This window comes from Uloborus diversus, chromosome 5 (assembly GCF_026930045.1).
Source record: "Uloborus diversus isolate 005 chromosome 5, Udiv.v.3.1, whole genome shotgun sequence".
Taxonomy (NCBI): domain Eukaryota; kingdom Metazoa; phylum Arthropoda; class Arachnida; order Araneae; family Uloboridae; genus Uloborus; species Uloborus diversus.
In genome coordinates, this window is record NC_072735.1 from 165,129,666 (window position 1) to 165,142,847 (window position 13,182).

At 33.9% G+C, this 13,182-nt stretch overlaps 1 protein-coding gene across 5 annotated transcripts in view; it reads right to left on the minus strand.

The window, feature by feature from the left end:
- LOC129221866 (mothers against decapentaplegic homolog 4-like) overlaps positions 1-13,182 on the minus strand; it is a 43,433-nt gene that overhangs the window by 23,705 nt on the left and 6,546 nt on the right. For all 5 annotated transcript variants that reach the window (XM_054856225.1, XM_054856223.1, XM_054856224.1 and 2 more), the window contains exon 2: positions 10,271-10,526. In XM_054856225.1, the coding sequence (XP_054712200.1) occupies positions 10,271-10,507 (237 nt within the window). In that variant the 5' untranslated portion in view covers positions 10,508-10,526. The remainder of the gene's footprint in view (positions 1-10,270; positions 10,527-13,182) is intronic.

Here is a 13,182-nt window from a genome sequence, read left to right on the forward strand (position 1 = left end):
TCATCATAAAAGTTTCAGTTTTTGAACTTTTCCAATGAAAATTCTATCTATTTTTAAATTCTGGAATGAAAAATAGAGGATTTATGAAGTAAATGAATGACTTTATGTACTGGTCTTTAAATAATAAAATTTTGTTATGGTTTCGTAGACAGGACCGGATTTGGAAGTGTGGATGCCCCGGGCAATGAAAGAGTGGAGGCCCCTAATCGGGGTTCGTAAAGATCATTATATTTTTGAAAATATTCGATACTTTGATATATATTCGAATATTTTGATATATATGTATATATCCGATATTTTCGACCCGTGAAAGTTAGGATATTTTGTAAAAAATTTATTGTGGGGGCCCCCTTTGTTGTGGAGGCCCCGGGGCAGTAGCCCCGCCTGCCCTCCTCTAAATCCGGCCCTGTTCGTAGAATCCGAAAAAAAAAAACATCTATTTTGGCAGCGCAAGTGATAAAATCGTCAAAACCGACGCTCTTGGCGAAAACCGGAATTCCTCTTTGGTAACTCTTTGCTTATCGTACGCTGTGAGTTATCACCAATCGGGGTTTGCTTGGCAATTTTTGCCGCCTTTGTTTACTTTTTGTTACGATCGAAACTTGTGTTTCTGTTATTTATGTAATGTTTAATGCATAATGTATTAATTGTGCAAAATACTAATGGATTAAAGAAATTAACATTATAATAGCCTTTTTTATTAAGGTTACAAGACAGAAGATCATTTATAGTATTGAATAAATGGACAGAATTATCGGCGTCATAACGCAATTTGGACAACTCACATATATGTTTTAAGAAAAATGATTTTGCTTCAAAGATACTGCATAAAAACATATGAAAACACTTTAAAATGATTAACGATTGATTTTGAAGATTGAAAAATACCTTTAAAACATATAAATCATATATTTAGTACACAAATAATAGCATTGTCCAGATCGTAACTTTTGGACATACATGAAACTTCCAACTTCCTTTTTTTTCTAAAATTGTTTACAAAATAAATAATCTGTCTTTACTTTTTTAATTTGTGGAAAATATTATCAAAAAATTATCCAGATTGAGATTCAAACCCTTATTTTTTTTTTGAAACGTTTGGAAATAATTAAAAATATTTTTTTTTTTGATGATACATTTGCTCAGTTAACGTTTTGAAAGTTCAAAAATTGGCCTTTTAGCAAAGAAAATATTTTTTAAGGGTATTTGAAGAGTATTTTTTCCATAATTTATGTCAATTCTTGTCTCTATACATTATTATTATTATTTAACTCAAAAACGTTCGAGTCGATTAAAATGAAAGTTATTTGGTGTTTATAGGCGGATTTAGGACCGAGTTCCTGGGGGGGGGGGGCAGGATTTTTTTTTTTTAAAGCAACATTTTCATTGCCCCCCCACTCCTATGTTTTTGTCTGTTTCCTGTGATGCATAAGTCCATGCTTTACTTTTTTGTGTGTCGTTTTCATTAATGTGTTTTCATGCTGTCCTTTTTGAATTGACCTTAAGAGAGGGAGCTGGTATCAAGAGAGTGACACAGGGTGACCCTTTTGAGTGGGAAATAGAATATCTCAAATTTTAGAGGACCGGGGGTTTCTCCCCCGGAGGAAATTTTGTAAAATGGATATAAAATTCTGCATTTTGAAGCCTTATAAAGGTTAATTGGATAGACACAGAAATTGATAACTAGATTATACAGTTGTACAGTATTGTTCAAACTTTTGTAAGAAACAGAAATTTTAAGTTTGAAAGAAAAAATAAACTAGTTTCCTCATTGCAACAACCATTTTTTAATTATAAGTAGTGCAGAAAACGAAAAGGAATAGAGGTAGTGTATCATTTTTTTTTTCCTGGCTAAACAGATTAACAATATGCAGTAGAAGTAATTGGAGCCTAATTTGCTTAGGATTTTCAAAGACTTATCTAATTACTTTCAAGGACTCTAGAATAAATAAAATTATTTAACGCACTTCATTTGTACTTTCCAGTCTCTGGTATTTTAGTACTTGATTGTAAATTTAAGCAGTCCTGTTCTAACTTTGGGAGAAATAACTAATTTAACTTTAAAAGAAAAAAGAAACCATAGTTTTTTCATGACAACAACTTTTCTTCAGTTGCAAGTGAGGCAGAAAACGAAAAGAAATAGAAGTAGTGTGTATTTTTTTTCCGTGCTAAACAGATAGACAATATGCAGAAGAAGTAAGATAAAAGCAATCAATGCAAAAGAATTTCCAAAATACTGCATTCAGGATTGAATAAATAGCAAGATATGAAACATGCGAGTCACAAAAATTTATTTCAAACAGTATGTTACAAACATGAGAACCATGATTTTTATATTTTTAATACAGGATGTGGCAAGGAGCTGAATTTGACATATGTTGGCATTCCTCCCCCTCTACCATTTTTTAGAAATTTTAAAATTTAAGGTTTGTAGCCACAAGTTTCCAAATATTCAAGGTTTTCAAGCACTTAAAAATAAAATTAGTTTTTTCAAGCAATTTCCGTTTTTTAAGGAACAAATCATGAATTTTTTTTTGGGAGTTAGGGACCCACTTCAAAGCAGGGGCCCTAAGCAACAGCTTGTTTATCTTATAGGCAAATTCGACCCTATTTGTAATTCACTCCTACCTGTTAATTTTTGCTTGTTTTTTTGTAGTTTTTACGAAAATTCGTCAGTTTTTACGGTTAAAGGATTTTTACGGTTTTACCAATCTTTGTTAGATTTTTATAGACTTTTATAAAATTTCAGCAAATTTTCCAAAACTTTTGATGACTGAATTATTTAGATTTCAATAATGACAAGGACTGCCTCAGGGGGCAATTTTGAGTTGTATTTTGTTCAACATTTACATCAATGATTTGATACAGTCGATTAAATCTATTCCAGGTATTAAATGCCTTCTTTTTGCTGATGATTTGGTCATATGGACTGAAACTAAAAAATGCAATGGAGTCAAGAACATTGAGGAGACACTTAATAGAGCTATGGAGGCATTGTCCAATTGGTGTGACAATAATAACATGTTTTTAAATGCTTCAAAGTCAGCTGTTCAGACGTTTTCGCTTGCACATAAGAAAATAAAACCTGAAATAAAATTTAAACAGGATATTCTATCCTATACTGATGAATATGATTATTTTGGGAGTAACTTTTGACAGCAAGCTTAATTGGAAATCCCACATTGAGAAGACTGTTGAAAAGGTTTGCAGATGTTTAAACGTATTGAAACGCCTGGCGGGCTGCAAATGGGGCTGTAGTCGTAATATGCTTGAAATTACCTATAGGACGTTTATTCTCCCACTAATGAGCTATTGCTGTGAGGTACTGAGCACTGCATCAAAACATGTCCTGAACAGAGTTGAAACTATACATAACCAAGCACTCCGCCTAATAACAGGAGCCTTGAAATCAACACCACTGGATGCATTGTTTTTATTTACTAATTTCAGATCAATAAAATCATACATAGAGGAGAAAACTCTACTTTTATTTGAAAAAATGCAAAGAATACCATTTAGAAACAAATGGAAACTGGAGTTACACCCAAGATCTCTCAAAACGCAAAAGGGGTTTGTGCAGTTTGCGCTTGAGACAAAACAAATGTATGACATCAATTCTAACCTACAGTTGCTCCCTTTACCAACAAACCCATGCGAATATGAACCAGTGAATTATGATTTAAATTTGATACAGCCTGTTTTAAAGAGTGAGATCGATCAAGTAGTTCTCAGGGCCATTGCTCTGGAGACGATCTACACTAAATACCACGAAAGTGAATGGATACATATCTATACTGATGGGTCAAGAGGAGCAGACCATATAAATGCAGGTGCAGGCGTCTACAGTGAGCACTTTTCTTTTTCTATTCCTGTTGGTAAATATGCCTCTGCATTCGATGGAGAGGTAAAAGCTATACACCTGGCTCTAGATCAGTTGAAATACCGTGATTTTAAACTTAAGAAATGTGTCCTATCGGATTCTCAAGCGGCTATTGAGACGATAGCATCGATAAAGAGCTGCAAATCGCAGGAAATTTCTGAATGTCGCAGTTTCATTAACGATCTAGTGAAGCAGAATATAAAAGTGGTGTTACAGTGGATCCCTGCACACTGTGGGATTAGAGGAAATGAGCTAGCTGATAGGACTCGACCGATGCATCGGCGCCGATGGTTCAACAATTTAGCCATCGGCATCGGCGGCCGATGCTAACTTGCGGGAAACATCGGTCCATCGGCCTTAAAAAACATCGAAAAACCGATGGAATTGGCCGATGTTTTTGAAAAAAAAAAGGACCTTGGCTGTTTTACTTTTCAATACAAGGTAAAGGGAGTTATTGTTTTCATATAAAATTGTTTACTTAAATTTCAGTATGAATTTTTATTTTAGTCCCCCCCCCCGAAAGAGGTTTTAATACTGCATTCAGGTACCAAACAAGTAAATTATTACGTTGTTTCTCGCCGCTGGATGTATGTATGTATCTCTCATAAGTCATAACTCAAAAATGGTAAGCTAAGGGAGGATAAATTTTCGCATGTGAGGTGTGCGTACGTTCCAGTTGTGCACTTCCCTTTTTGTTTTCAATCGGGTGTTCTGAAAAGGCTGTTTACTCATTTTTTGTGGCTATTAATTACTTATTTCAATGCAAAACTAATATAGCGTCTCAGACTGACGATCACTTGTTGATATATTGCCGAATTGGAGACCATGGAAATAAATATGAGATGGCGAAACCGATTTCGTTTCATTTTGTGAGATTCCCGTTGAACCGACGGTAATTTTTAATTTTTCGATATTTGTAATATGAATCACAGTAATGCAGTCTTTTCAGTATCGCTTCGGCGGAGCTACAAGTTTGGGGCCCGTCGAAATACATTTTGGGACCCTATTTCTCTATCACAGAAGTTTTAAAATATTTATCATAAGCATTTTTGTAACTCCTACGTTTCGTAACTCGTACTTTTGTAGCCCCTATGGTTATGGGCCCTCTCGCACAATTGCAACATTTGCTATATTTTAAATCCGCCACTGCACGTCAAAACAAACTCGGGTGCAAGTTTTGAAAGGGTTTTTCTGCTTAATGTTTATGATTATTTTGAACTCTATTTTTACAACTATTTTTTGAATTTTCGAGAACACTTGCGTGCTCCTCCTCCCACTCCCTCAATTTCTGAAATTAAACTGTAGTTGTACGTCTGAGTTGTTTAAAGTAACACCATTCATAAAATTGGAGATTTATTTTCAAACTTTATCTATTGTTTAGAAAGAATTTAGAGCAATAATTTAAGAAATTGATTAAAGACGTTTTGAATGGTGACATAATTCAGAAATCAAAGGGACTTTTGAATTTGTTTTTCATAAGTACTGAAGTAGATTCAAAAACTCTTCCGAGGCGTTGGTGGTAGCGGTTCTGTACTAAAAAAATGAGGCCGAGGTTGGGGCCAAAGTGTGAGTTACTCCAAAATCAGAGGGTGACCCCCCCCCCTTACCCTACCTCGTCGTTTCAAGCATTTCTTAAATATTTAGCAATTATTTATTTTGGTCAAGAAATGTCATTTTGCGTATTTCTCACCTTTGTTTCGTAATGCGCCATCTCTTTTGCATCATTAATAGCTATCGATTTTTTTTTTCTGTTGTAAGTAACTATTTTTATGTATTTATGTAAAATCAATGAATAAGTTATTTTTCCTTTTTATAGAAAAGTTTCAAGGATTTTCTATTATGCAATTTTTTTAATTTCAGAAAATTATTGTTAAATTCAAAAATTTAATTTGAACTTGTTTGTAAAGCTTCATAAAAGGTTAAACAATCAAATTGTTCAATATTATGTCTGCAAACATCAGATCAAGTAGTATATGTATTCAGTTATTAACTTGGTGTAAATATTGAGTTTGTTTATTGCAGCTGCGTTTTAAGAACCTTGCTCTTTTCATGGCTATTTCTTTTTTCAGCAAAATTTATGTCACTGTTATAGCTTTTATGAAAAAGGCAAACTTTTCTATTGATAAATTTTAAATAAGTATAAAAATATTCCTATTTTGATTTAATATTGTAATTTATCTGTTACCTTTTTTGTTTTATTTGACGACTAAAAAATGTCTACGTGCAATCTTTCCACTTTAATTGCGAAATTTGTTGACAATTTCATAGTTTTATTCTTAATTTTTTTTTGAATGATTAAACTACATAATTTAATGTTTTTTACTTATGTTTAATGTACCTAAATCCATACATTATTACAATATTACTGAAATCTTAGTCATATGTTCAATTAAAAAAATCAAATCAATTTGTTATTAAACAGTCTCTTTGTTTTTCTTCCTTGTTCTTTCTTTCTTTTTTTGTTTTTGGTTGTTGTTCTTTCTCTTTCATCATACAGCAGTCAAAAAAGGAGAAACATAACTATACCCTATACAGATTGTACGTAGTACGATCCAAAAGTTCGTGAACAAGCTGCATAAAACCTTACCCAGAATAGTTCACATTACCGAAGCACATCCACTTTCAAAAGGTCACCTTGAGGGACTATATACTTCTGCCAGTGTTCATATAACTTTTGGAAACACTCCTGAAAGCCATTTTTCACTACCTTCTATGATGCAGCTTTATCTTCTCCTGACGGAAGAAAGCGGCGTCCATGCAAATGTTTTTTTTTTTTGCTGGGAACAGGTAAAAGTCGCACGGAGCTAAGTTCAACGAAACGTTTTGTTATTTGTTTGTCATATCAGAATATTGACCAATCGAACCGTGCATCCTCAATATAAAAGTCGCCTTCTTCCACCATCATACAGGTGGTTGCGAAAAATGTCTTCCAGAAGTGCTTCTAAAAGCTATACGAACGTTGGCAGAAGTGCATAGTCGTTTAAGGTGACTATTTTGTAGATAGATGTGCTTAGGTAAAGGGAGCTCTTCAGGGTAAGGTTTTATACAACTTGTCCTCGAACTTTTAAATCATACTACGTACGTATGAGTTTTCAACTTACTATTTCATAACGTTTTTGAGTGACACAAATTTACGCGCATGAAGACATTACAAGTGAATTTGCGATAATTGACTGAGGAGGCGTTCAAAATGGATAGTTCGGTTATTTATATGTTCTTAGGTACATATATATGTACAGATGTTTCGAAAAAACTTGTGAAGTATAAATTGGGTGATCGTAAAATAGAAATTTAGGTCGAAATCTGATTTTTTTTTTTTGTGATTACAATTCCTTATTCGTAGAAAGGAAGTAAAGTGAGATGAATCAATGATCCTTTAAATCCCTGACATTCTTATCAATTTATTTCTGCTTGATTTTTTTTTTTTTTTTTTGCCATCGGCCAACGGCCATCGGCCAATTGGAGGAGAACAATCGGCCATCTTTGAACAATCGACCAACAATTGGCATCGGCCCATCGGCCAGAAAATGCCATCGGTTGAGCCCTACTAGCTGATGCTCTGGCCAAGAGGGGGTCTGCTATTGTTCAACTACCAAATGAGCCAGTCCCATACAATGCAATAAAGTTATATATGAGGAAAAAATCAAGAGTTTTTTTTTTGGCAAGACCTAAAAGCTAGAAGCAACCACAAAGTTTGGTTTATAAACCGTGATTTTGTCCCTTCAGCACCAAGAGCAGAGTCACTAGCTTTGTTTCGACTTTTAACTGGCCATGACTGTTTACCAAAACACCTTCACAGCTTGAGGATTGTCAAGAGCCCTAATTGTCCCCTTTGCAATTCAAACAAAGAAATGGACATTCGTCACCTGCACACTTGCACCCAGCTTTCCAGACGTAGCCTGTGTGACCGTTATTGGGAAGCAAGAGAGTGAATCGGCAGCTAAATATTTCACTCTATTGTTCTTGTATTGTTCCTTGTTCTGTGTATTGTGTTTGTTTTGCTATTTCGTTCTTTGTAACCTTTTCTTGCTGCCAGCCATTGGAAATAAAAAAATAATGACAAGGACTGACTCACTTAGACTTAGGTGATTATGACTTACCTTACTTTTCAAACAGTATTTATAAAGCATATAAAGTAAGCAAAATTGTACTCTCCCTCTAAGTAAAAAGATTCATTTCATCAGAACTCTCAGATAACTGAAATTTATTCAGTTTGCGATAGTATTTATTCTCTCTCTCTCAAAAAAGAGAGAGAAGGAAAAAAATCTAATGTTTTTTAGAATTTCTCAAAAGGCCAATTAATATACTAAGCATGGGTGCAGAAAATGTTTTTAACACCAACATTTCCCCCAATCTATATGAAAATTTCCCCAAAATTTTACAATATGCTTAATGCTTCAGATAAAAATTCATTCCTATTACTACAGGTAGAGATAATTTTGGAAAAAAAAAGGAATTGCATCTTTAAAACTAATAGAATGAACTATAGTAGCCTTAGAACTCAGTATCTAAAATTAGTAAATTAAGTAAATGCATGTAAGTTTTAATTAAAATCTCATGTCTCCATTTATCGTTAAATGTAAATTATTATCTAACAAATAGTTGATGAAAGTATACAGAGTGGTGATGCAAAAGAAAATGCATTCAATTTTTTATTTTTTTTTATAAATCGAATCTGCAAAATTTTCCCCAGATGGTTCAAATTTCCCACGATCCTAGATCGCCGGATCGGACATATTCTGCACCCGTGATACTAAGAACATAAATATTATGCACAAATAAATACTTGAAATGTGGACACAAATCATAACGAGTAGATCGTTCTGTTAGCGCGAATGGGGGAGGGGGGAGATTTTCCCCTTTGCTTTAGGTTCTAATTTGTTAAAATAATTGTCAATTATTATAAGTGCAGCTTAATGTATAGCTCGTTTAGCCTATATTTTCATTCATATATTTGCCCAAATTGTTTTCAGTCCAAAATAGTGAATTTAGACATTTTCAGCACCCCAGTGACAGTTGTACTATTTGTATTTAATGTTCTTTTTTTTTTCCATTTCTTTTCTCCCATCAGAAAAGGACATTTGCTTTTCTCTTCATTTTCATTGAACTATTCAAAAAAGAAAAAGTCATGTTTTTTTTTGTTTTAAGATTTTTTAAGATGTGTTATTACTACATAAAGTCCTCCCAAAACTGAGGACATTGCCCCTTATGCCCCCCCCCTATAAATCCACCCATGCCCTTCTGAACTATTCAAAAAAGAAAAAAATATATATATTTTTTTAATTTTTGGAAGATGTGTTGTTACTACATAAAGTCCTCCCAAAACTGGGGGGGGGCATTGCCCCCCCTCTGCCCCCCATAAATCCGCCCATGTATGGTGTTGAAGCTTCAAAGTTGAGGTCTGTGTTTGCTCCCACCTTTTGAGAACTGCCCTAACATATATACTAATTACAGTGGAAGCAGGTTAATTGAATCAACCACTTTAATAAATCAAACTGTCAAAAACAGAACAAAATCCAGCTTTATTTAATTAACCACTTTATTGAATCAGCCACTTTATGGAATCAAAACTGTTTGGAACAAATGTGATACACATAAGCAGCGGCCACTGTATTAAACTATTTTGTTTCTACAGTTCAAAAACTTTTTAACGGTAACATTAATTATTTCCTTTACATAGCTATTGATTTATTATTATTATGTTTTAAAACAACTGTTGTCAATTTAGAAAGGTAGAGAAAATGTCCCTGTTTAATTGAATAATAATTCTTAGAACGGACGACATTCGACTAAGCGGGGCTGACAGTATGAAATCTTGCAAAGTGGCTACTTTTACGATCTAGAATTTTGTGAAAGAGCTGCAAAGGAGACCTGATTTGCCTCTAAAAGGTATCAAATACATACATATAAAACAATTTAGTACAACTAATAACAGTTAATGACGTAGTTCAAATTTTAGTTTTGCATCTCAAGAGATGACTCACAATTATTTATGGTAGTATTAAGAGCCCAGCATGAGGCAATGGTATGGTTCTGCAGTCAATGTTCTAAAATATATATCATGAACCCTGTGACAGAATTTCATTTCACAAAAGAGGATCCATAAATCTAATTAGTAACATCTTCCATGACCCCATGTATAATGAAATTGCCTTTTGAAACAAATAACCCTTCTGTCTAGACTTATATGCATATCCTTACACTAAATTAAATCATGATTTAAAAACTGAAAAGTGTAGGATGAATCTAATTCAGGGGCTCCCAAATGGGAAGAGTCTGTTTAGGAGCTATGAAGATGGATGATACACAGGTCAAACTTACAACACCCTTCCTTTTTTGCAATGACAGGTTCAAAAAAAAAGAAAGAAAAAGAAAAAAATGCATGCTGACCTGTAATCTGCCATCTAATGTCCTTTGTATCGTAACACATCTACTGGGATGTGCTCCATTAGTAGTTATGGCTGTAATAAGACTATCAAGTTCGTCCCTTTTTTCCTTTAGTTTTTTAACTAAACTTTCTATTGCTCTTTTTGAGAAACCTTCGGGTTCTCCACCTTGTCTGTGGCACATCAAGCTATGCACAATGCTCAAACATGCGTCAGCTGATGTTGGAGCATTTGCAGCCATGATAGCAGCATTACTTCATCTGAAAAAAAGAAAACCTCAATAAGTATAAAGTTTAATGGCTTCAACTGCTTAATACTTTGGAGCACATTAAAATAATTTCCACGTGATTGGGACATATTTCAATGAGTTTCCAAGCAACTTTTATCTCAGTGATGATACTTGAAATCATATATCCTAGCAGGAGTCAAATAGCTGAAGTGAGATGTTCAAAGAGAGAAAAAAAAATTAAAACACATAAGAAACTAATTAAATCTCGCTGTACGAGGGGGGGTCCAAAAATAACCGGATTTTTGTCCTAAAATATTTATAGATCAGTTTATTCACAAAATTTCTTTAATCTCCTTCAAAGTATTCACCATTAGATGCAATACACCTGTTAATTCTTTTTTCCACTACTAGAAGCTCCCATGGAATTCTTTAACTTTGACCATGTCCAGCGCCTGTTGCGAAGTGGTTTTTACAGCCTCTTCATCATGAAAAAGCTTCTTTTTTATTTTTTTTTTCATCCTCGGGAACAGAAAAAAAATCAGAGGGGGCTAGGTTTGGCAATACGAGTGGTGATGAACGACTGGCTACCCCTGAGAGGTCAAGTAGCGCTTAATAGTGAAGGCTGAGTGTGCGGGATCGTTATCATGGTGAAGGAACCATTCTTCCCATCGCCTGTGCGAGCTCCAATTCACTCTTCTTTCGTCTGAAATTTTGTCATTCGTAAAACGATGACATTTACTGAATTTTTGGCGGATTTTTTCAACGTTTTCATCATTTCGAGACGTTGAAGGGCGCTCAGAACGAGCATGACGTTCGGCACCTCATGCTACCACGTTTAAAGCGCCCAAACCACTCGAAAACTTGTATGCGGCTCACAGCATCGTTCTTGAAAGCTTGTTGAAGCATTTGGTAAGCTATTCCGTTACTGACTTTTCAAGCAGGAAGCAAATTTTAAGCTTACACTTTGATCTATTAGATGTGCCATAATGAGTTCGCAGGCAGAAAGCGATAACACCTGAGAAAACTAACGTTACGATCAGACGTTAACAACTACACTAATGCCACTTGCACAGCTGGTCTGTGAAGGCCTCTACTTGAGCCATCTAGCTGGAGAACACTCTACTACATCTAGGATTGGCAGCGCACCATTAGTTCGATTTCTTTTGGGTCCCCCCTTGTATTGTACACTAATACCCAACTTAACACTTAAGAAAGAAAAAAAAAAGTGGAACAAGCACGGTTGCCAACTTGGTAAAATCTCAGAGTGTAAAATCTTAATCTGTATAGATAATAAACACATAAATCAAGCTTTATAAAGAATACACTTTGATAGCGGTCCCACTAATACCTGTTGGCGATAGAATCCGGTCCTTTATAAATTCTACTTCTTTGCACAGAGTAACAATTATCAATCATTTTTGTAAGACGATTAACAAAGTTGTTTATGTAACGTGATTAGGATTGAAAATCTTTTTCTGCAATTAGAAAGACGTTTTACTTTACCATGTATTATTTTAATTCTTTACTTAAAAACAGGGTTGGCCGGATTGGACCCAATTGGGTTGGACCCAATGGGTTTTTTTTGAAAAAACACATTTAAAAAACCCCATTATTTAGCCCACTTTTGGGTTTTTTTAAATTTTTTGAGAAGTTTTTTAAAAAAATAATTAATTTAAATACTTTTACAATTTAAACTTCTATTTTATTTGTTCTTCACCACAGACAATGGACATAAAAAATGAATTTTGAACTTTAATAGTATTTCTTAACTCTTGACAGCATTAAAAATACTTCAAAGATTTAAAAAATATATATTTAACTTTTATCTTTAACTGGTCAATAAATAACTCAAATTATCTTGACTAAGTCCTGTCACGTCAGGTTTTCTCAATATTTGTAGATTGTACAGAGGAAACTACTCTAGCTAAAAGGCTTTCATGTGAATTATTTTCTGCAACCCGACACGTCACAAATTTCGAACTAACAAGTTATATTTTTTTTAGAAATTAACAGGTTTTACAAACGGTCGGACAGAAAACGGAATAGGATGTACAGTATTTTCATTATCTTACAAAAAAGTTTAATATTTCTTAATCTGTACACAGAAATAGAAAAACAGGCAACATAAAATTCAAAGAAATGTCTTGATTAAGCTGGAATTCAGTAAATGGGGATTTAAACTACTTGAGGTTCTACAGTAGTTTTGCATAAAAAATGAAATACAATAAAATAAAATGCAAAAAAAAAAAAAAATAGTAGTAATTAAAAACGAACAATAGATTTTATCACTCCAGAAGTAATTTTGCCTTAACTGTTGGTAATCATGGAAACTAAAAAATCTGAAACTTCACCATTCTTGGGTTTCGTCGTCTTTTATACTTTTCTTCAGAAAACGCTGAATTTTAACTGGTTTTCCAGCTTTTTTTACCCTAAGACAATTCTTGTGCTTTGTTCATATACTCACGCTACAATATGCTACAAGTACCCTACATTTTCCCTAAAAAAATACAAAAAACCCATATTTCTTTTAAAAAACCCAGCTTTAGTAGGGTTTTTTTTGGGTTTTATTTAAAAAAACCCAAAAAAACCTGGGTCCATGGGCTTTTTTAAAAAAACCCGGGTTTTTGCCAACCCTGCTTAAAAATGAATATTGGATAACTTGTTATGTAGGAAAATTAAGTTAATTT